The sequence below is a fragment of the Macaca thibetana genome, chromosome 20, assembly GCF_024542745.1.
Source record: "Macaca thibetana thibetana isolate TM-01 chromosome 20, ASM2454274v1, whole genome shotgun sequence".
Lineage (NCBI taxonomy): Eukaryota > Metazoa > Chordata > Mammalia > Primates > Cercopithecidae > Macaca > Macaca thibetana.
In genome coordinates, this window is record NC_065597.1 from 72,970,273 (window position 1) to 72,993,241 (window position 22,969).

The 22,969-nt window shown below is 60.5% G+C and overlaps 2 protein-coding genes across 19 annotated transcripts in view; one reads left to right on the top strand and one right to left on the bottom strand.

The window, feature by feature from the left end:
- LOC126944677 (elongin-B) overlaps positions 1 to 22,969 on the bottom strand; it is a 124,922-nt gene that overhangs the window by 91,228 nt on the left and 10,725 nt on the right. The window contains exons 3-6 of one of the 18 annotated variants that reach the window (XM_050774417.1): positions 22,242 to 22,333; positions 20,326 to 20,421; positions 17,735 to 17,860; positions 15,076 to 15,096 (exon numbers count right to left, since the gene is read on the bottom strand). The exons of 2 other annotated variants lie outside the window; for them this stretch is intronic. In XM_050774417.1, coding sequence (XP_050630374.1) covers positions 15,076 to 15,096; positions 17,735 to 17,860; positions 20,326 to 20,421; positions 22,242 to 22,333 — 335 coding nt within the window. Of the gene's footprint in view, positions 1 to 536; positions 541 to 1,053; positions 1,059 to 2,471; positions 2,476 to 2,504; positions 2,509 to 4,832; positions 4,837 to 4,916; positions 4,921 to 8,394; positions 8,399 to 10,002; positions 10,007 to 11,211; positions 12,962 to 13,652; positions 13,657 to 15,075; positions 15,097 to 15,161; positions 15,166 to 17,329; positions 17,334 to 17,734; positions 17,861 to 19,365; positions 19,370 to 20,325; positions 20,422 to 20,920; positions 20,925 to 22,241; positions 22,334 to 22,969 lie in introns of those variants that run through there. 15 more of the 18 variants (XM_050774418.1, XM_050774427.1, XM_050774426.1 and 12 more) reach the window with 15 other exon arrangements.
- On the top strand, positions 95 to 7,846 carry PRSS27 (serine protease 27). Its single transcript, XM_050774471.1, has 6 exons — positions 95 to 204; positions 3,790 to 3,816; positions 4,435 to 4,597; positions 5,955 to 6,226; positions 6,593 to 6,762; positions 7,450 to 7,846. Exons 1-6 carry the CDS (start codon positions 159 to 161, stop codon positions 7,741 to 7,743), a joined length of 972 nt encoding a protein of 323 aa, XP_050630428.1. The 5' UTR covers positions 95 to 158; the 3' UTR covers positions 7,744 to 7,846.

The following is a 22,969-nucleotide window of genomic DNA, read 5'->3' on the forward strand; positions in this document are numbered from 1 at the left end:
AGGAGCTGGACAGGCCGGGCCAACGGGTTGGGCAGCATAGCCGGGCCTGTGCTCATCTCCAGCATAAAACTCCACTTCATGGAGCCTGCACCTCGCTCCTGCTTCAACACTTCTGCCACCACCGACCCCAGCCCTGTGCCCCAGCCAGGCCTGAGGACATGAGGCGTCCCGCTGCGGTGCCGCTCCTGCTGCTGCTGTGTTTTGGTGAGTGACAAAGGTGCAGGGTCGGGGAGCTGCAGTCGCCCAACAGGCCCTGCTGCACTGCCTGAGGCTTCAGCTCAGCCCCCTACTCCCTGGGACAGGCCAGGGCTGTGGGACAGGCCATCCCTCCTGCCCCTGAGCAGGTGGGAAGGCTCTAGATGTGTCAACTGGGGAGCCCAAAGTGGGGAGGGCAGGGTGGGAGGTGTGCACACAGGCCGCAGAGGACCCCACTGCCATAACTGGGCAAGGCCTCCTCCCATGCCTCTCCGTGGGCTCTGGTGTGCCAGTTCTGGCCAGGCTCCCTGCTTCCTGCCACTTCATTCTCTCCAGCCTCTCCCCCCATTCTCTAGGTGAGGACAGAAGCCTCGTATGTGCAGGATGTGAACTCAGGCTCCAAGTGCCTGGACCATCATTCTTGGGGTGGGAGGGTGGCCGAGCCAGGGCTGCTGCCTGTGCCTGGAAGCCCCAGCAGGCTGGCTGCGGGCTCAATAGAGAGCTGGGGGCAGGGGGTGCAGGTGGCAGAGGGCCCTATCCCCTGCTGACAGAGGAACTGGCAATGCGCCACTGTGCCGTCTCCCAGTCCTGGGTCAGGGATAGCAGGTGCCAACCAGGGGGCCCCACCTGCCAGGTCCTCCCTGCAGGTCAGGACACTCTCTGTCAGGGAAACCCTCTCACATTCCTGGGCTAGCCTGGCCAGCCCGGCAGCCACCACACTTCCCTGTCCTCAAGTCACCTCCCAGGGCTGGGTCGGGTCATCCCAGGCTGCAGCTTAGCCAGGACTCCTGGCTTCCTAGTTCTCCTGGGCAGGAGGGCACCAGAGTGGCCCCTCTGGCCCGGCCTCCCCCACCCCATCCCCCCCAGCCTCCCAGCACAAGGATGATGGTGCCTTCTGAGCGAGCCATCTGCACAGAAGGTGGAAGGCAGTGACTGCCCCTGAGCGGGCTGAGGAACCAAGGTCATTGCCAAAACTCTTGGGCAATGAGTTTTGCAGTTGGTTCACCAACAGCTATGACCAGAGGCTGGACTCCTGGATGCGTCCTCACCCCCAGCCCCAGGGTGGCACCCCCACCAGGTCTTTGGCTGGCACCCACTAGAGTCCTATGCTTCACCATCCCCACCAGCTACCAGAGAATCACAGGCCCAGGCCCCAAACAATGCTCCCGACATCCCCGGCACCCCTGTCTGTTGCTTCCAGCCCCCACAAGGCGCCCACCCTGGAGGGCTCAGCTCTCCACATCACCCATTTCCGATCAGCCCCCACAGCCACACTTGTGTCTCTCCACACATTTCCTGAGCTCAGGTCCCCCAGACGCAGCCTTTGCCTTCTTGGAGCTCCTGGGCTAAGATAAGACTTGATTCTGGCTCCAGGGTGTTGTAGGCAGAGCTCCCATCAGAAGGACAGAGAGCTCGAGAGAGAGTATGGGGCTTCCAAGATAGACAATGCAAGCAGCAAGGAAGGCTTCCTGGAGGAGGCAGCATTCAGTTGGGCCTTGATCTCTAGATCAAGACTAGGACTTGGCTGGGCGCCGTGGCTCACGCCTGTAATCCCAGCACTTTGGGAGGCCGAGGTCAGGAGATCGAGACCATGGTGAAACCCCGTCTCTACTAAAAAATACAAAAAATTAGCCGGGCGCGGTGGTGGGCACCTGTAGTCCCAGCTACTTGGGAGACTGAGGCAGGAGAATGGCATGAACCCAGCAGGCGGAGCTTTCAGTGAGCTGAGATTGTGCCACTGTACTCCAGCCTGGGTGACACAGTGAGACTTTGTCTCAAAAAAAAAAAAAAAAAAAAAAAAAGAAGACTAGGATTTACAGAGACTAGGGGAAGGGCATCCAGATTGTGGGGTGAGGGGAGCAAGCACTCACAGGCCAGAAGACTCTGCCTAAATGAGAAGTACAGGGTTACTTCAGGAAGGAAGGATCTGCACGGGGAGGAGGCATCGCTGGAGGGGGCGGTGCTCAGGCCGGGAGCATAGAGACACAGCTTCTGCAGACTCCCAGAGGGTGAGAAGGCCTGACAGTATGCGCTCTTCTGCAAGCAGGATCCTCAGGCTTGGAAGGAGCAAGGGGTCGGGGTTGGGGGGGGGGCGCAGGGAATAACCCTCCTGGAGGTGTTTGCATTTTAAAAGGGCACCTAATTAGCACAAATTAATGAGCAGAGCATCCAGGGCAGACTCTCCATTTCCCGTTGCTCCTGACCCCGCGTCTGCAGGGCACCCCTTTGCCTGCCCTGCACCTTCTCTACCTCCTCCTCCTGCCCATCCATAGCTGCCCCCTCGCCGCTTGCTGCCTTATTGTCCAGCACCCCCCAGAAGTGTCTCTGCCCACCAACGGTGTTGGGGATGGTGTCCCCCAGACTGTGAGGCAGACAGGAAGGAAGAGGATGCCGTAAAAACCCTCGGGGTGCTTGAGCACTCCATGGCCACTTCCTGTCCCCACAGCCCCTTGACTTCAGGGAACTGGTTATCTTTTCCAGGCGGAGCGAAGACATGGTCCATAGCAGCTAGCCTGGGTCCCAGAAGGCACTGGACGTTAAGGGGAAGCTGAGGGCTGAGATGTGGGGAGGTGCCTGTTCTAACCTCCCCCCCCAGCTACGGGCAAATCTGCCCCCACAGAAGCAGACGCACGGAGTGCAGGGGTGGTGAGAGGACTCAAGGCCAGGCAGTTCCAGGCTTTGCTACCCCTGGGGCTGTACACTGTGGTCCTGACTGGGGTCTTCAAGCTGGGGTAGAGGCTCCAGTGTTTGGTTAAAGGCCCAGCAAGAGGTCCTTTGTGTCCTGGGTGTGGGAGGCAATGGATCCCAGAAAATATGTCCCCATCCTTGGTTCCCCTGAACGATCCCATACCTTACTTCTCTTCCTGGAACCCAAAGTCCCCCTTGCACAGTCCAGCAGGGGGTCCTGGGTCTCGCCTGCAGAGCCTGCTGCATGCCTGGGAGAGGGGTCAGCTCTTGGGACTCTGGAATCTTGACAAGGCTGATCTCTGGTGGCCAATGCAGACCACTGTACCTTCTCTACCCCGCTGAGGCCAGGGAGAAGCCTGTGGGGCTCAGGCCTCAGCCTCAGGACCAAAGTGAGACTTGGGGAAGGAGACCTGCCCATTCTGGAGCAGACTGTGAGAGAGCCTGGGCAGCTCAAATGCAGAGACAGTTCCTGGGCCTCTTCTGCTCCAAGCTGTTCCAGGAGAAAAGGCCAACCCCACAGTGTCAGGGCTGAAGGCTGGACCCTCCCCAGAAACTTCCAGACAAGGATGGGTGGGGAGTGTGGAGAGAGAGAACCCTTGCCAGGATGAGAAGGGGACATCTAGCCTGGGGATCCCTTCACTGGCACCTCCTGACCGTCTCCCCATGTGGCAAGGAGCATCCACCCTTGCAGATAAGCTCTGGCCCATGGGCCTGGGCCTAAGCATATGGCAGAGCCAGCCCTGGGGGGAAACTGCAGGCCCTTGGGCTCTCCTGTGTGGTCCCTCTGTGGACTGTCCTTCTGGAGTCCTCCGGAGCAGGGGAGGGTCAGTGGAGAGGGGCTGCATGGTTGGGGAGGGTAGGCCAGGCTGCAGCTGGCCTGGCTGATCACCCTCTCCTCACTTCCAGGGTCTCAGGTGGCCAAGGCAGCAACAGGTAAGCACCCAAGGCCCTGGGGTGGGAGGGACAGGAGCCGGCTGGACTGAGCCAGGGACACTCACACCGAGAGGGAATTTGGAACGCAAAGGGCACTGGAGAATTCCAGAGGAGGGGAAAGTGGGGGCTGCGTGGAACTGGAGCCCAGAAAGGAGAGGAGGAGGAAGGTCCACATGGGAGCAGGATGGCCAGCACAGAGCATTGAGGCGCAGCGCAGGACAAGGGTGGCGGGGTCTGAGGATCACCCTGAAAAGTGACCGGCCCCCTCTGGGTGGCTCCCTTGCAGAGGGCATGACACCCGTTCCATCCTTCTAGGTGCCTGTTTGGGTCAGGCCCTGGGACAAGACCCTTCCCCGGGTTATCTCAGTGTCTCTGTGGCCCCCACGAGGCAGCTGTTAGGTTGCCCTTCCCCGCAAGGAGAGCCAGACTCAGGGGGCAACTAGGGAGGGTCTGCCTGTATGCCAGGCTGCCCAGAAGCTCAGGCCTCGGACTTCCCCAAGGTCTTCGGGCAGGTCAGGGGCAGGAGGGCCGAGGACTGGAGTGTGAGGCTGAGGGCTGAGCCTCGGCCATGGAACCAGCCCCAGTGAGTGCCCCCACCCACAGCCCATGCTCCCCCAGCCTGTGGGCACACCAGGATGCTGAACCGAATGGTGGGCGGGCAGGACGCGCAGGAGGGCGAGTGGCCCTGGCAAGTCAGCATCCAGCGCAACGGAAGCCACTTCTGCGGGGGCAGCCTCATCGCGGAGCGGTGGGTCCTGACGGCCGCGCACTGCTTCCCCAAGTGAGTCCGCCCGCCCCTGCCCCCGCCCGCAGCGCTGACAGCGCCCCGCGCGCGGCCGGTTCAGCACCGCGGACAGCGCCCGCCGCGCCAAGTCCTGCGGGTGACCTCCCTGGGGGCTCCTGGTCCAGCCCCGCCTCCTTTCCAGCCAGATGCTTCCCTTAGGTCCAACCCCAGGGCTAACTTCCAACTGCAACCGCTGCTCCCGCCCGCGGGAGGCGCCTCGCACGGCCTCCAACCCCCTCCATCCCCTCCACCCACTCCCTGTGGGTCCCTGCGGAAGCCGCCGGCAGGTTCTGCACACCGGCCTGTCCTGTCCTTTCCCCATCCCGCACACACCTCAGCTCCACGACACTCTTCCCAGGAGGAACTCTGCTCACAAAGCCCAAGGACCAGACAGAATGGCCCTTCCTCCCCTCACCCACATGAGCCACCCCAGAAAGCCCTGAGCAGAGGCCAGGCCACCCAGCCCTCTGCCGTGTATGAACCACTTGGCCCCACACCTTCTGTGTGTCTCAAGTTCCTCACCTCACACCTCACCACCACAGCTCTAATTATTTTAAACCCCACATCTTTTTCTTTTTTTTTTTTTCTTCTTGATCTTTAAAAGAGTATCATGACAAAAAACCCACATCTTAAATTCAGATACTCACGGCCAGGCACGGTGGCTCATGCCCATAATCCCAGCACTTTGGGAGGCCAAGGCAGGCAGATTAGTTGAACCCAGGAGTTCAAGACCAGCCTGGGCAACATAGCAAGACCCTATCTGTACTACTAAAAAAAAAAAAAAAATACCCAGGTGCAGTGGTGCCTGTGGTCCCAAGTACTCAGGAAGCTGAGGTGGGAGGATGGCTTGAACCCAGGGGTTGGAGGCTGCAATGAGCGACAATTGTGTCACTGCTCTGCAGCCTGGGTGACAGAATGAGAACTCTGTCTCTAGGGGGAAAAAAAAAATCAGAAACTTGGGCTGAGAGAGGGCAGGTCACCTGCCAGAGGCCCACAGGTGGTGCTGGCCCTGCTGCACCTGGAGGGTGGTTCTCTCCCAGCCAGCCTTTCGGGTAGGCACTGTGGCTGTCCCCATAGCACAGATGCGAAAGCTGTGTCACAGAGAACTTGTTAGGTGACTTCCCCAAGGTCACACAGCGGCCAGGGGTGGAGGTGGAAATCTGAGGAGGGCGGTCTGGCTTCAATGTAAACATGCATCACTGCTACACCTGGCTGTCCTAGAGATGGCTCTCAAAGACAGCATGCAGAGAGAGGTGTGGGGCACGATGGTGGCCAGAGAAGGAGCCCCAGCCCCTCCCGGGCCTGTCCCCACATGAGGGGCAGCCTCACACGGCCTCTCTGCTTCTCCCGCCAGCACCTCTGAGACGTCCCTGTACCAGGTCCTGCTGGGGGCAAGGCAGCTAGTGCAGCCAGGGCCGCACGCTGTGTATGCCCGGGTGAGGCGGGTGGAGAGCAACCCCCTGTACCAGGGCATGGCCTCCAGTGCCGACGTGGCCCTGGTGGAGCTGGAGGAACCAGTGTCCTTCACCAATTACATCCTCCCCGTGTGCCTGCCCGACCCCTCGGTGATCTTTGAGACGGGCATGAACTGCTGGGTCACTGGCTGGGGCAGCTCCAGTGAACAAGGTAAGGAAACACGGCTAGGAAATAATGAGGGATGTGCCTCAAGAAGGCCCAGGGCGGCTTGGGGGCCACTCTGAACCCACAGTCTTCCTGTTGCTGTATTAATACACACACCCGGTCTCTGTTCACATAGGTGGGGCTGAGGGGAGCAGCAGCAGACCCAGAAGGAAGAGGGGGTGAAGGGAGACGGGGACAGAAAGGGCCCAGCCTGCTGCCTGGAAGGAGGGAGGATGTCTGCCCCACAGTGCCCTAGGCCAGAGATAGTCTAAATATGAGGAAAAGGCAGGCAGGATGGAGTGGTGGTTCCCGAGGCCGTGGGTTCTTGATGAGGAAGTCTGTTGAGCCCCGGGCTGTTCTGACCCTCCCCAGACCGCCTGCCCAACCCGCGGATCCTGCAGAAACTCGCTGTGCCCATCATTGACACGCCCAAGTGCAACCTGCTCTACAGCAAAGACGCCGAATTTGGCTATCAACCTAAAACCATCAAGAATGACATGCTGTGCGCCGGCTTTGAGGAGGGCAAGAAGGACGCCTGCAAGGTGGGAGCAATGTGGTGTCCACGGGGACTCAGTCCCCGCCTCCGGGCCCAGGGCAGGGTGGGATCATGCCCTGCTCCATGGGCTGTGCATTCCACCAGCTGAGCAGCTTGCTTCGAAAAAGCAGATTCCGGGGCTGGGCGCGGTGGCTCATGCCTGTAATCCCAGCACTTTGGGAGGCTGCGGCAGGCGGATCACGAGGTCAGGAGATCAAGACCATCCTGGCTAACACGGTGAAACCGTCTCTACTAAAAATACAAAAAATTAGCCAGGCGTGGTGGTGGGTGCCTGTACTCCCAGCTACTTGGGAGGCTGAGGCAGGAGAATGGCATGAACCTGGGAGGCAGAGCTTGAAGTGAGCAGAGATCGCGCCACTGCACTCCAGCCTGGGCGACAGTGAGACTCTGTCTCAAAAAAGAAAAAGCAGATTCCTGGACCCCATCCCAGGAGTCAGTGGTTCTGGGGTGGGGCACAGGAAACTGCATTTTTCAACACACACACCCCCTAGTTGATCTGGGGACACTAAAAAAATAGGCACTCTAGTCAATCGACTGGCAGGAGAGGGGGAGCCGGGCATGGAGGCTCTGGGATGGAGAGGAGTCCAGTGTGGAGCTACATGCCTCCTGTGCGGCTGCAACTGAGTCTCCGGGAACTCAAGGTGGGCTGACAGTGCCTCTGCATCCCCCACAGGGCGACTCGGGCGGCCCCCTGGTGTGCCTCGTGGGTCAGTCATGGCTGCAGGCCGGGGTGATCAGCTGGGGTGAAGGCTGCGCCCGGCAGAACCGCCCAGGTGTCTACATCCGTGTCACCGCCCACCACAACTGGATCCATCAGGTCATCCCCACACTGCAGTTCCAGCCAGCGAGGTTGGGCGGCCAGAAGCCAGACCCTCGGGGCCAGGAGCCCCTTGAGCAGAGCTCTGCACCCAGCCTGGCTGCCCACACCATCCTGCTGGTTCTCCCAGCGCTGCTGTTGCACCTCTGAGCCCCACCAGACTCATTTGTAAATAGTGCTCCTTCTTCCCCTCTCAAATACCGTTATTTTATTTATGTTTCCTCCAATAAAAACCCAGCCTGTGTGCCAGCTGCCCACGTGGGGATCCTTGGGCGACCCCAGCTGGTGAGCTGTGAGTTGCAGAACAAGGCCCAGGCGGGAGATGTGGAGGGCTCTGGTCATCTTTGAATCAGCGGACGGGAGCTGCAGCTGGTGTCTGAGGGGAGGGCGGCACCAGAGCATGGGACCCCTGTCAGGCGCCTCGCACAGGAGGCCCCCTGCTGCCACCTGTTCCTCTGTTCCCTCACCTCGAAGGCCGCCCCAGGGTGGACACTGCGGACAGCGACAGACACATGTGGAAAGGCCCTCAGGGCCATGCAGGAGCCGTGCCTGGTGGAGAGGAGGGCATGGAGGGGCTGGCTGGGCAGGGGCACCTCAGCCTCCCAAGCCTGCACTTCTGGCTGCCCATGTCTTGGTGCCACCCAACTTCTCTAAACCACTTCAGCAGGAGTGGTGACAGTTGTCCCCTCGGGTGGGTGCCCACACCTGTGCTTTCCTGCTCCTGGCACCCTTTGTCTCCGTGTCCTGGTGTCTCCCCTTGACCCTTGGCTCCTCTTCCTCCGCCCCTTTCTTCAGTCTCCACCCCCATGCCGGAGTCCAGAGCAGCACGTGGTGGCAAGGGGGTTAGGCTGGACATGCGCACGAGTACATCACACCCACACACACCTGTGCACATGCACACAGGCACTGTGGCCTGCACAGTGCCAGGAAGAAATCAGGCCCGGGGTATTCACCGAGGAATCAAACCAACACCCACTCAGCAAGCAGCTGCTGGGGACCAGCCCTGGGGACACCATGGGGAGCAAAACAGAAGGAATTCCTCGCTGGGCCCAACCCACCTCCCCAAGGGCTGCCCAGTGGTCCCCGTGGGCCATTTCTTGCACTCATCCAGCCCAGGGGCGGGCGGGCAGGTCTGGGGGGCCTGTGTGCACAGCCCCATGGTGGAGCAGATGCACAAAGCCCAGGCAGAGGGAGAGACAGTCCTGGGGAGCAGCAGCACTGGGTGGTCCTAGCCGAGCAGGGACTGGCCAGGCCTCGCAGCCTTGGAGAGCCCCCAGTGAACCTGCACCCTGCTCTGGGCTGTGCAAGGAGCCCCATGCCCCCATGGTCAGGGGGAGGCTACAGGTTAGATGGTCTCAGGAGGGCAGCCCCTGCTGTCTTTGTGCTGAGACCCCACCCAGACCCAGGATGTCAACAGGCGGATGCCCATGGGAGGGGAGCAGAAAACACTCTCTGCAGAGACTAGGGGTTAAGAAGGGAAAACAGGTCTATTCCATGCAATTAACAGCTCCCACGAAGCACGCTGTGAGGAGGACGCTAGGAAGGGACCAGTCCAGGTTGCCACAGGTCGCTTTTCCACCCTGGGGCGGGGGTGCAGCTCAGACTTTGCACGCTGCCACCAAGCAGGGCTCTGAGCCATCTGCCAGGTGGGCGGCAGCAGGGCCCCTGCCAGCTCCAGGAGGAACTCGAGGGAGAGCCTGGCACAGGACTGCGCACGTTCTGTGGCTCCCAGGGAGGCAGGCAGAGCGGGCGGCAGCCTTCATCCCCAGGCTCAGTTGGCCCATGTGCGCGCGCGCGCACACACACACACACACCATACCCATGCCACTCACAGGCACACACCACATGCCACACATCACATACAGCACATGTGCATGCCACACACACCATGTGCACACAGGCACACACCACACCCACACCATGTACAGCCAGTACGTACGTACACATACACACACACACACACACACCACACACACAGCGGGAGCCCTGGGAAACAAGTCTGTGGGCTCCATTCGGGAGCGGTGAACTGCGGTGAGGGGTCAGCCACAGGCTGGGCCTCCCTGTGCCAAGCCCCCGGCCTGGGAACGCTGGGGAGGAAGGGCTGGTCTGAGGGCAAACTGACCCATCTTGGGGGACATAGCTCAGAGTGCAGAGGTGCCGGAAGTCACCACCCCTCACACAGACGCCACATCAGGGCCTTGGTGGCCGTACTGTGGGGCCAGCTCTTTATTACCCCAGCCAGCCACTGCCATGCGCTCTAGGAGGAAGGAGGGTGCCAGAAGTCCCTGCTGAATGGACACCAATAAATGCAGGGATGTCGAGGGTGGTGCCAGCTGCTGGAGGGCTCCAGTCATGGGCTCTGCAGGAAGCCTTGGGGGGATGGGCACCCACACGAGGCATCTGCATGTGCCCCGCCCCTGCCTCCTCTTCTGCCCTCACACTGGGCTTCCTGGAGTGGGGCGGGGCCCCAGCCCCCACAGTGGGTGGGCTATGCCGGAGCCCTAGGTCTGAGGAGAAACAGGGCTCCCTCCCTGCCCAGCAGACCCAGCGGCCCTAAGCGTCCTCGGCTTCAGGATCCAAACTGCACGGCTTGTCTGCTTTCCAGCCTTTTGCTTGGATGGGAGACCTGCTCCGGGCTTTGGCTAGGGATGCCTGCCATGCTGAGGCCTCTCCCAAGTGCCCACAACTCTACCCGGTCAAGGGGTTGCAAGGCCTAGCCAGGCTCCTGGTGGGAGTCAGGCAGCGGGAAGACCCCTTGGAGCAGAATCTGGGTCTCTCCCCTGCTCCCAACCCCTGTGCCGGCCTCATGCTGGGCTCCTAGAAGCCCAGTCACCCACTCCACCCCTCACCAGGGTGCTGCGGTCAGGCTGGGCCAGCCACACACCTAGAAACAGGATGGACAAGGCCACTACAGCCTGAGGCTCTGTGACCTCAGACAGCCAGGCCCTGGGGGACACCATGAATGGGAATCTCCTTGCAGGGGGGCAGGGAGTCCAAGGACCAAGCCTTCGCAGAGCAGCCACCAGGGGAAGTCATAGCAGCTGGGGAGGGGGTGCCAGGACCCCAGGACCTTCTCAGGAAGCTCCTGCTGTCACCACCTGGGCTGCAGGCTAAAGTGAGGGAGGAGAGGTGGACATTGACTTGAGGTATCAGGACTTCCAAAAAAAACATCACTTGAGCCGGGCAGAATGGCTCACGCCTGGAATCCCAGTTGCTTGGGAGGCTGAGGCAGGAGGATCACTTGAGCCCAGGAGTTCAAGACCAGCCTGGGCAACGTAGCAAGACCCTTGTCTCTTAAGGAAAAAAAAAAAAAAAAAGGCCCTTGTACATGGTCTCTAGTCCCCCAGGATGGGGGTATGGTATCTGCTGGAGGCAGGTGAGGTGTCCAGGCGGAGCAGGATGCAGGGATAGGCTGTGCAGCTCTGATCCAGTGGCCCCAGCCAAGCTAGCACCCCGTGGACTGCCCGGCTCTGCCCCGGTCATCGACTGAGAGGCAGAGCCCCGAGTGAGCCGTGGCGGCCAGTGGGGCTGAGCGGCTTGGAGAGGCAGCACCTTGGTCCAAGCGACCCGGGTTGGCATTTCCCTGCATCTTAAGACCATTAACAGCTGCTACGCTCATTCATAAATACACAATTTTATTTGCTATTTTCAGGGGAAACTTAGGCATTAAACTGTAAGCTGATAAAATACAATACCTAAAAAAGTATAAAAGTATAAATATCCCCTCAGAATAAATTTTAGTGAATTAAGTCTTAATATCTTTAAATTAAAAAAACCACAAGCCTATCTACTATGTCAAGGTCAAAAGTCAAACAACGCTAAGCGGCCAGCAGCTCCCCAGAGAGGATGCCCAGGAGCCCCAGCGGCCGTCGTCCTCCCGGGCTCTGCTGGGGAGGACAGGGTCGACCGTGGCTAAGTCTGCCTTCTAGAAAGGCTTTTATAAATTGTTTAAGCCAAACATGTAACAACATACAAGAGACCTTACAAAAACGAGGAGGTAAGTCCTAATGCTGGAGAACTGGTTAATCAGGTGACTGGCAAAGAAGAGGATGAGGCCTAGGCAGGAAGTCTCCAGAAGCATTGGAAACCAGACAGTGTCAGAGCCTCTGACCTGCAGGCGGGAGGCCGGTGGTCAGTCTGCACAGCGCCCCTTGGGAAGCCTGAGGTCCGGAAGCAAAGCGCTTGGAGCCTGCCCTGCACACCAGGTCCCCAGACTCTGACAGGTCCCCACAGCCAGCTGAGAAAGGTCTGTTTTCAAAGCATGCGGGCAGCGGTTTCTAAAGGAATCCCAGCAGCTCCCACGGCATGTCGGGCAGAGCCCGTGCAGGTCGAGTAAAGTCCCAAACATCCCAGAAAGAGAGGAAAGGCTGCATAGTTACACAAAGAAAATGAGAGAGCGGCGAGAGAGAGGCATTTGTGATGCTCTGTAAACATCCCGAATTTTCACCGTGACCCAGACCTTCAGCTCCAGAAGCCAGTGGACAGGCCTCCAGCTCAACCTCTATGCCAGGCGCAACAAGGCACTGACAGGCGCCAGCTCCCCGTGAGCCCGCAGTGGGAGGGACGAGGCGACACTGCTACCTCACGCTAACGGGTGGAACAGATCAGTCTGCACGCAGCAAGCCCTGTGGGCATTTCCAGAGTATAAACACTGGGGAGTCTATCCACACGGAAAAGGGGTACAAAGTTCTCTCGCCTGGAAAATACAAATTGAGAAGCCTTGACTATCCCAGGCTTGGTCAGGCGGGGTTGGAGCCTGTGTCAGAAGAAGGCCCAGCCTCGGAATGACACCGGGAAGTAGTGACGACGTAGAAGCCACCTGTGTCAGGAGCTCTGCGAGGTTGAGAGAAACCAGCGATCCCGCCTGGGAGGCAGAGCAGACTCCCTGACTGAGACTAGGGCCTGGCGGTTGGACCAGAGGCCACGACGCGCTGGACACCGATGCGGCTGCGGCCGCTTCCTGCCAGTGAAGCCCAGGCTGCTTTTCCAGACTGTGTAGCACCAAGAACGCTTCCTTCACACCATCTTCAGTATTGAGCGGGTTGACTGGGAGCGTCTGCCTCAGTCCCATGTGGCACTTGGAAAAAACAGATCGAGGCCCCCCCGAGAGGCAGTGCCCACCCGGCCGCTGCGCTCCCCCCACCTGGGGACGTCTGGCCTTGGACAGCTGGGCCCGTCTCTCACCACCCACCTCAGAGGCAAAAAAGGATTCACACCCAGATCTCTAGAAAAATGATCAAAAGCAGGTTTCTTCTCACAGCCAAGCTTCCTGGACATGGCAGTTCATTACATCTTGGGAAAACGTAAATCATTTCTTCAGCTGTCAATACTATGTCCCTTACATCCTTGAACCTCGTTCTTGCAAAATCTGAAAAACACCAAATGCATAAAATGAGGACTTGGGCCCTGGGCTAGGGAGGTGGCCCTGACCAGGCGCCTGCTCCAGAGAACAGAGCCCACAGGCCTGGGGTCAGCTCGGGGGGCCCTGAGAACCCAGCAGCACCGGCCAGGCTCTTGGGGACTCAGCTGGCAGGCCCAGGACCTTCACCGGGGTGACCGGCACATCTCCAGGCCCCACACAGGAAGTGCTCCCTGTGCACGGCAGCCCCTCCCAGGCCCACCCAAAAGTGCTGACTCCTGGCCCTCTCACCCACTCAGTCCTGGGTTTCAGACATGAAGTGCAACTCGGCCCGTGGGTCCCTCAGCAGTCCCCGCTCCCCGATTATCTCCCTCCGTTCCTCTATGCCCACTGCAGCCCCCACCCCCACCCCGACACCCAGACCCTCCTGGAGATGCCCCTTGCCCAAGCCCTCGGCCCCGCACCTCAGCCTGGCCAGTCCACCTCGTATGCCGGCCCCTCCCGGCTGCCCCATGGAACACCGGCCAGCCCGCAGAGGCCTACCCCAAGTGCAGATCACGCTGTGGGGACCCCTCCTCATCTGGACCACGGCAGCCCTGCAGAGTCCACCGCCCCTCGGCCCCTGCCCTCCCCACCCTCTGACCTCCTCAGAACTCTTCCTTGGGGTACCCTCCCTACTTTCCTCACCAGCATCCAGGAACCCCCCGAGGCCACCCCCAAGTAGGCCTGGGCTCCCCTGAGAACAGGCTCAGGCGCTGGTCAATGCTGCTGAGCTGAACTCCCAAAATGAGCCACGGCAGCCCCAGAGACCATGTGGAGGGGAAACCAGCCCACGCTCCCGGGCAGGGAGCTTCGGAGCAAGCCAGCCTCACTGTGCGTGGCCCACAACGGCTGTCTCCATGTGTCACGTGAGGGCTGCGAAACACCAGGTGGGGCAGCAATGCCCGGGCCCTCGCCGGGCACAGCCTCCCAAAGGTCACTGCCATGCTGCACTGACCAGAAAGAGGGCAGTGGTGAGAGGTGCATGCCGCCCCAGGCTTGTTCCGAAGGCTCCCGGAGGCCATGTCCCCTGAGCTGCTCAGCCTGACTCCAATACTCCACCCCCAACGGTGCACCTGAGGCTGAGTGCCCTGGGCCACTTCCAGCTCGAGGCTCCCACTCACTCTCCAGTGCCTCGGAGGAGCCCATCCCGCAGGCCAGCACATCCCTCCCTGGGCCAGGGTGATACCCAAGTTTACTGGGATGTCTGGAGTTGACTCAGGGAGACAGTGCAGCTCCCAAGCCCCCACCAGCCCTGTGTAAAACTAAGCAGCGCAGTGGACAGGCCACGAGCAGCGTGGCATCGGAGCATCCGGGAGCCCCAACAGCTCCCTCCTGATGCGGGCAGGAGACCCCCTGGAGACCTGCAGCCAAAGTGCTGTCCTTCACCCTCCCAAGACTGGCCGGGGCAGCACTAGCTACTCTGTCTACTCTCACCCCAGGCTGAGACCCACGTCTTCTGGACACACTCTCGCCCTAAGCCATCTTCCACAGGAAGGCCCAACTGCAGACACCAACCAGGGGGCCCTTGAGGCTGTACCCCATGGCCAGGCACCCCACAGGAAGGCAGGCACGGGTGGCTGAGGAGCTTGCAGGACACGCTGGTCTGGGAGGCTTGAGCACAGCAGGGATGCCGTGGGCTTTGGCAGCTGAGATCGGGGTCTGCTGTCTGCTGCAGTGGTCCTGACCCCTTGGCCCTGAGCCTGTGGCCTGAGCCAGACAAGGTCACCCACTAGGGCTGCCAGCAGGAGTGGCACTCCCTGCCCAGCCTTCAGGAAGGGCTCTTGTGTTCGCGACTACTGACGTCCACAGCCTGGCCTGACACAGGCACCCTCCAGTCATCCCAACAAACGCCCCAATACTGCCCCTGGGCGTCTGCCCCCACAGCAACAGCCCCACCGCCCCCCAGACAGTGCTATTTCGGATCTACAGCTGGCGTGGAGTGTGGAGGGCTCTTGTCAACTACGGGGCAGAGACAGACACACAGAGAGGGTCTGCAGCAAGGGTCAGCTGGGGCCATGGGGTCAAGGAGGCCACGGAGCTCACCATGACATTCACACTTAATCTGAGCCACTCCCTGGGTGCCCCTCGTCCTCGTCGTCACTCTGGCGGCGTGCAGCGTGCAGTAGGGGAGAAGACAGGCTGTCAGGACAGTGCGGGTGGGCGGCTACCCCGGGCCCAAACCCCCACACCCGGTGACCCTCCAGTGAGGCCACGCCATGAAGAGACACACAGGCTCAGGGGCTCTGCCACATCTCAGAGGTGAAACTTCCCTGTGTGAGGCAGCTGCATCTCGTGATCTGGGGCTGGTCCTGTCCCACCACATGCTGAGGGGCTGAACCCTGTCCAGAGGCGCCTGGCCTCCGGCCCCACTCCTGGCAGATGGCGCTAGCTCGCAGATCTTGGCCTGATAGGAGGGCCTCTGCTGCCTGGGCTCTGTGGACCCCACTGCATTGGCCCCACTGCTGCGGGAGAGAGGGTGGGGCCCTGGGTGACAGGAGGTAAGACTGGGATCAGCCATGGTGGCAGGCGGCGGACCTACCCATCGAGCGTGGCTATGGAATGGAGCCCCAAAAACACCAAAAACCCCCTCCTCAGCCGCCCGGGCACTGCTCGACTCTGGGGGAGACCCTGGCCTCTGCCCAGGCGCCCGCCCTTGCTGATCTGAACCTGTCTCTCTGTTCCTTGGGAATAAACAGCAGCCCCGAGTTCAAGCGCTCTGTGAGCTCTGCGCGTCCTTCTAACAAGTTCTTGAGGGGCTGGCGTGGGAAGCAGGTGTGCTCATGTGTGGACCACCTTCGCCTGCAACAAGCGCAACCCCTTGCTCCTGCCACCGCTGACTGAAGTGTGGACAGCTGCCCAGCAGCACCAGGCCACACATGCTGCAGGGACACCAGGGACGAGGGCCTGCAGACCATGCGGCCTGTGCAGCCCAGCCACACTCGGGTGCCCCCATCACAGTCCTCCAGCTGTGGCCCCAGCAATTCCCCACGGCCTCCTGAGGCCCTGGCCTGAGCTCTGCCTCCGGGGCACTGCTGACACCACCCCCATCAAGAAGCCACCACAGCTGCCCCACTTCAGAGCAGGTATTTTTGGAAAATGAAATAGGGCCACATTCTCAACCACAAATGGATTTGGGGTCATGCCTGGAGCTTCCTCACAGTACAGAGCGTGTCCTTTCTGCAGCTGCCAAGCCACCTGAGGGATAGGAGCCCAGGGGAGCTTGGTTATAAAAACTAAGCTCAGAAATAAAACACTTGTAAAAATAAAACCATTTAGAAAAGAGCCCTACGACTGCTCCAAGAGGAAGAGAAGCGCCTCCCTGTGACTGAGCTCCAGGGGTTGCCTCCTAGGCCTGAGACTCAAATGGAAGAGCATCTCCAAGCCTGGCAGTGGAACCCCAGCTTCCACCCTGGCTGTCACGAGCCAGGGCCTGTCCTAGCCCTATACTGGCCCGGCCTCGAGGAACAGTGGTGGAGCAGGACTGCCCTCTGCCCACAGCAAGAGGGCAACCGGTGGCCAGCAAGGGAGGCTCTGGGCCAGGACAGTCGCCCGTGGTGGAAAGGCTGCAGTGACCGGGCCACAGGCCTCCAGGAGACGTGCTTGGTGGCCCGCCCCTCTGTTCCCAAAGGCATACCTCCAAAGGCCGACTCGGAGAGGCTCACAGGGACAGTCCTGGACTGCTGGTGGCTGGCCAGAGGCCCCCAGCCAAGAGTCTGCGGTTGCCCAGGTGTCCCTGGTTTAATGCCACCAGTTAAAAACCTTTCGGTTCTGGCCTCTCATGGCACCCACTCAACACCCTTTGCCAATGCCCCGAGCCTTCACCCCAGGCTGGCTCCCCACAGAGCCTGCCCCATCACCCAGGGTCTCCCAGACCCATGCAGACCCCAGCCAAGGGCTCTCCAGCCACCACCTGGCTCTGAGGTCCGGGAGTCCTGCCAGGTGGAGCTGGCCCAGGCCAAGGCCGGATTCTGCTCAGATGGTCACATTTGTCCATCTTGGAGTCTCAACCTTAAGAATGTGCCCAGAGGAAATGCCACCAGAATGGGTCACCTGTGGGCAGGGCCACGGGGCCAACCTGAAAGCAAATGAGGCAGGGGTCCCTGAATTTCACCCCAGCTGCCTGCCCCACAGAAAACAGAAGGGCCTGAATCCCCGCAGAGTCTGCGCCAGTGCTGCCAGGCTGGGTGCCACACAGGGCCCACTCTGTGCAGCCTGAGAATCCCAGGGCCTGCAGGACACCCTCCTCTCAACAAAGATGAGGCCCAGACAGTGGCTGAGCCAGGGTGCCCACCCCTGCACTCAGGGATGGCCCAGATCCCCACCACGACAACTGGACCCCCACATCCCTGCACTCAGGGATGGCCCAGATCCCTATGCCAGCCAGGCCTCAGCGTCCCAAGTCCTCACTCACACAGCAGAGGCTGTGCCCTGGGAACAGAGAACCCTGGGTCCCCTGAGACACAGCCCTCAGTGGCATTCCTAAGAGCACAGCCCCTGCAGTAGGCCCAGGGGCCCCTTCCAGGAGCAGCTCTGTGTGCAGGCTGGGAGGTCGCAGGAGCTTACTGGGAGCCTGTGTTGACAGACCCTGTCCCACGGGAGACCATGCGTCTGACCAGTCAGCAAGGCCACAGGGGCGGACACTGGGGGCTTGATGAGAATGGCAGGAGAGGAGGAAGCTCTGAGAGGGCAAGAGCCTTCCCACCCAAGCCTGCCCCAGGCCGGGGCCATCCCAGCTCTCACCTTGGCCTTCTCGCTGGGCTCACTGGCTGTACCGTATGGGGTGTTGTGCAGCTCCTTGGACACCACACAGAGGAACTCCGCCTGGTCTTCGTTCCCATAGTTGTAAGAGGAGCCGATGCTGACCAGCTGCAAGGGAAGACACAGCCTGAGATGCAGCCCATTGAAGCCTGAGAGAGACGCAGCCAGGCTGACCGGCCCAGGCTCAGGACGTGCCTGCCACCGCGAAAGCCGCAGCAAAGACTGCCGACGCCTGAGGAAATGGATGGAAAACAAAGCCCCAGAACGCCTGCACGACCACACGTGCGGCACCCCCACACCATGGCACGGCACGGGGCGAGCTCGTCCTCTGCGAGGACCCTGAGCTTTCCTTGGCGCTTCCAGCTGGGACAAAAGGGGCCGCTGCCCCAGGGGGAGGGGCGCAGAAGGGTCCCTGAGCTGGGGTGGAGGGAGAGGGGCAGCGGGAGGAGAGTGGAGGGCAGCTCTGATAGCCTGGAGGGAAGAGCTTGGGGCCCGCTGACTGGACCGAAAGCCGCTGGAGGAGCTGTGCTGCCCAGGAGTTCGGCCAGGGTGGGTCTGCTGCAGCCTGCTGGGCACACCCTTGGGCCAGTCCAACCTGCCTCCCTCCAGGTGACCAGGCAGGCCAGGCCATGCAGGCCCAGGGCCAACCTGTCTCTCTGGCCAGGCATCTGGCCCATGGCTGGCTAATCTGGGCCCCTAGGAACTTCTGTGCTTTTAAAGGGAAAATTAAAATGCAATATGCAAATCACAAAAAGCATGCCAGCAGCACACCACCAAGCCAAAAAGCAGCTGGGTGGCACTCACAGTTTGGCCTCACTATGACCTGCACAGTTGGACCAATGGCCGGAAAAGCAACCCGCAGTTAGCTGCTGTTCCTGTGCCGCTGGCGGCTGACCCAGTGGGCAACAGTGGACCCAGCCCAGTGAGGCGGCCACAGGGGTGCTGGCATGGGCCCGAGCAGCTAAGGGTACCCCTGGGAGCACTCATGGCCATGCCCACCGGAGCCCCTGTGTCCTCACAGGCACCCCAGCCACTTCCCAAGCCTTGTTCGCAATCCCCTGCTGACCACTGGGGACCCTAGGTCCGGTCTGGCCACCTCCCAGCACCCCGCAGGGTCCCACCCCACAGCCGGGGCAGCTGGTCAGCCCAGCAGCTTCCCTACATGAACTGGGAGAAGGGGTCGCCAAGGGATGAAGCGTGCCAAGCAGGTCATAATCAAGGAACGGGGAGGACACCCGTTCTTTGCAATGGGTTCGGAATCCACCCAGAAGCGCTAAGGGCAAAGACCTGAAGCCGCCCCGGAAGGGAGGTGCCCACTACAGGCAAGACACATCGCTCCCTCCCAGCCAGAAAAGTCACAAGACAGCTGCAAGAAGAGCACAGGTGCCACATGGGGATAGCCCTGTTCACGGACCCCGAGCTGCTGACACAGCTTCCCAGGGCCTCTTGACAACGGGGAGGTGGGGCTTGCCTAGCAGTGGAGATATCTGTTCCCATGGGAGCCTCTGGCACGATTCTGGTGAGGTCAGAGCATGAGAAACATGCAGCCGCCAGTGCAGGGCAGGGCCCAGGCTGCTGGTCAGCTGCCCTGTCAGCACAGAGACCCACAGTCACCCCGGCCCCCAGCCTAGGGGTTCAGGGTGGACGGTGGGATGCAGATGTCTTTGGCGACATTTTAAGGGGAAGCTCAGAGTACCCTACAATGTGATTATTTTGAAAGACTCAAAGGAAAAGGTAGCTTTCATTCACAGGGACACTGGCTGAGCCTGTCACTCCCACAACCTGGCAGGGCCACTGGGCCATGGACAGAATCTGCCCCAGACAGAAGCAAGTGACAGAGGAAACTCTTAGGAGAGGGAGGGCTGGGCAAGGTCACTGTCCCCACCCTCAGTGTCTGCCTAGCACCAGGAACAGTGGCAGCCAGGCCGTGGGCAAGGGTCCCCCACTCAGAGGCCATGCCTCATGTGTCCTGAGGTCCCTGATGACAAGCCACAAGGCCACAGCACAGTGGCCCATGCAGCACTCAGGTGGCTCCCATGGAAGCTGCTGAAGAAGGCACGCCCTGTACAGACCCATCAGACCCCACCCGCCACAGCTTGGTAAAGCCAGGCGGAAAGAAGGTACGGGGGCCTGGCAGCACCTTCCAGCACAGGCAGGAAGGGAGGCAGCCTGAGAAGGGCATCAGGGCCTCCATATGCTTCACTGGAGTGAGCTGTGGGGGACGGGGGCGTGCACTGAGTGGTGGGCTTGCCAGGAGGCTCTGGGGACACCAATCCCCTGGTCACACAGAGGTGCCAGGTGATGTGAAGAAAGTGCAGCGCTGGGAAGAAGAGGCAGGCCAGGGAGGAGGGAAAGGTACGGGGCAGAGCCTGAGACACCTCTGCCCACCACACTCGAACTCCCACGGCTCCTCCAGTGGAAACAGGGCGCAGGCCACTGTCGTGAGCACCCCCGGAACTGCAGGAAGACGCCAGCAGCGAAGTCTGCATTTCCAGGAGCACTGAGCCCTGAGCCACTGTGAGTACAAGTTCAGCTGCAGCATGGCTGCCGCCAGCCTGGCCACGACCCCTCACCTGCTCAAACTTCCAGCCGTCAGACATGGTGGACACCATCTGCGTGAGCTCCTCCTCCTGGCATTGCAGCACGCGGTACACATGCTTCACAGGCACCTGCAAGAACAATGGGCACAAGTAAGGGCGGGCCACCCATGTCCCGCTGCTGCCTGTGGCCCCAGCCCAGGTGACCCAGGGAGGCTGAGGTTCACTCTCCAGTTCTCAGCGCAGGGCACGAGGCCCAAAGCAACCCTGAGCACATCCACAAAATCAAAACACGCGGCCCGAACAGCTGCTGTTTTCTGCTTCCTCGTTCGCCTCCAAAAATATTTCTATTTCTAAGTTCCAAAATAAAATGAGTCATGTTCCTGAAATCCCAAGAGCACCTGTGGCTCCACATGACGACACGAGAGCGTCCATTTCTGCTCCGCACGCAGGAACCATGCAGCCCTGAATTCACTGGTCAGGAAAGGCTCTGGCAGGCAGGGCCCTGAGAGCCAGTGGCAGACAAAGCTCACTCCCGGCTACCAGAAGAGGCTCCTGAACTTGCGCAGCAGCCTGGACTCAGGCCTCCCAAAGGCTGAGCTGCTTCCCAAAACTCCATCCACCTCCTAATCCCCCACCTGCCTGGCACACTTGCTATGCCCCTCTAGGCAGCTGTGGTCCTGGAAGTGATGGTGAGCCACCAGGGCCACCCGCCTGCATGGAGCTGCTCCCCAGTGGGCAGGGCGGCCCCATGTCCCAGACACAGTCATTACAGAGGACTCCGGCTGCAGACAGAGCTGGATGGAAACACAGCAGTGAGAAAGGGTTCAGGGATCCTTGGTCCTTGACCTTAAGATGGTGACTCATGCCAGGGATGTATGAGTGACAAAGGCACACAGTGGCCTCGAGGTCACACAACCGAGTGCCTTCTTCTGCAAGACAGTAAGATGCTACTGTGTGTCACAGCAAGACTGGACTGCAAGGACTCTCCCACCTGCACCATTTCTCACCCACCTGCGTCATACGGGCAGGTAGACTGAGGCAGGGAGCACCCACACAGCCCGGTCACACAACAGGGAAAAAAGCAGGCTGGACAAGGTGACCCAGGGTGTGGGACACAGCTCCTGCCCCACAGATAAGGAGCCCCTCCAGATCCCTCAGTGGCGCCAAGGGAACTCCAGCAGGAGGGGGAACTGGGCATGTCGCTAGGTGGCCAGTGGCCCTGAGCGGCCAGGCTAGGAGTCTCTGCATAGGGCCCAGGGCTCTAAGTGGACCGAGACTTCTGATGGCAGCTACAGCCAGTGTGGCCCACACCCACTCCTGGTGCCTTCCCAAGGATGCTAAGCTGGGGCCGGGGCAGGCTCAGCTCTCAGGGACAAGACTGATGCCCAAGGCCCAGCAGTGGCCCCTCCACAGGAGGTACTGGGCACAGCCCACCAACAACCTGGGCTCCCCGGGCTGCAGAAGGGCTGCGCTAGGTGTGAGAGGTCTGTCTGTGGCGACTCGCCCCTCTTCCCAATAAAACCAAGGTCCTTCTGACACCTGTGCAGATCCACATGACCCCTCTGCTGTCTCCCTCCAGTCATGCTAGCTGCAGGCCCTTGGCACCCTCTGCTCCCTACAAGATGCCATCCACCTCAGGGTCTCCCCGACCAGCCCTCATGGGGCCCTCCTTCCCTCCACGCGTCTCCCATGCCCAACTCCCTTACAACCATCCTTTGGGGGCTCCCAGAGGCTGGGCCGGGCAGGCTGAACGGATCCTTCAAGGGACCCTGGGGCGAGTCTGTAGACGGAGCTGGCGGGCACTGGGGTGGTGACAGAGGACAAGGGTCTCAGGGCAGGAAAGCCCCAGACTGCAGGACTCATGTGGGAGGCAGCCGATCGGGGGAGTAAGAGGGAGCCATTCCTTCACACCAGCCATAAAAGCTTCTAGCCTTAGTTATTTCTCTTACCTGTGATGTTTTGCTGTCTCGTTCTCTAATTTTGTCCTTTACAAGTTTTATTAACGAGGTGATATTGTAAAATTCTGCTTCCTCCAATACTCCTGGAATAAAGAAAAATAAATTGTCTATACTAAACCAAACGAAACCAAAGAATCCCCTGCAATGAGGACCCATGGCTCGGCCCAGCGTGAGCTGCTCAGGCCCCATCCTAACAGGCTTCCTGCAGACACGTTAGCCCTGCGGGGTTCTAGGATTATGGGTGGAGGGGCTGTGGCGAGAGGGCCAACGTGTGGACTAAATACCTCCAGCTCAGGTCACCCCAGGCAACTTCGAGCAACCTCCAGTGGCCCGCCAGGTATGGAGTCGCTGGTTACACGCAGCTCAGTGCATGCCTAAACTGAGGCCGCGGCATGCAAGGGGTGGGATCTGGCATTTTCCCTCCAAGCCTGGAGGCCAACGCTTCCTGCTGGGAACCTGCTCACGGCCACGCCACTGGGTGGGGTGCTGTGTGGGGCTCAGGCCTGCAGCCTTGTGCATATGTCTCAGTCACCTGGCACCTCAGTTTACCCCATTCAAAGGGAAGACTGTGGCTGGCTGAGAGGGTCACTTCCAGCTCTTCCCAAAGTCTGCCATCCATAATGTGCCGGATTTAGGGACTGCGCACCTCCCTTAAGAGCCTTAAGAGCAGATTCCACAGGTCTAGCCTCAGGGCTTCCTCATGGGTGGTCTCCAGAGGA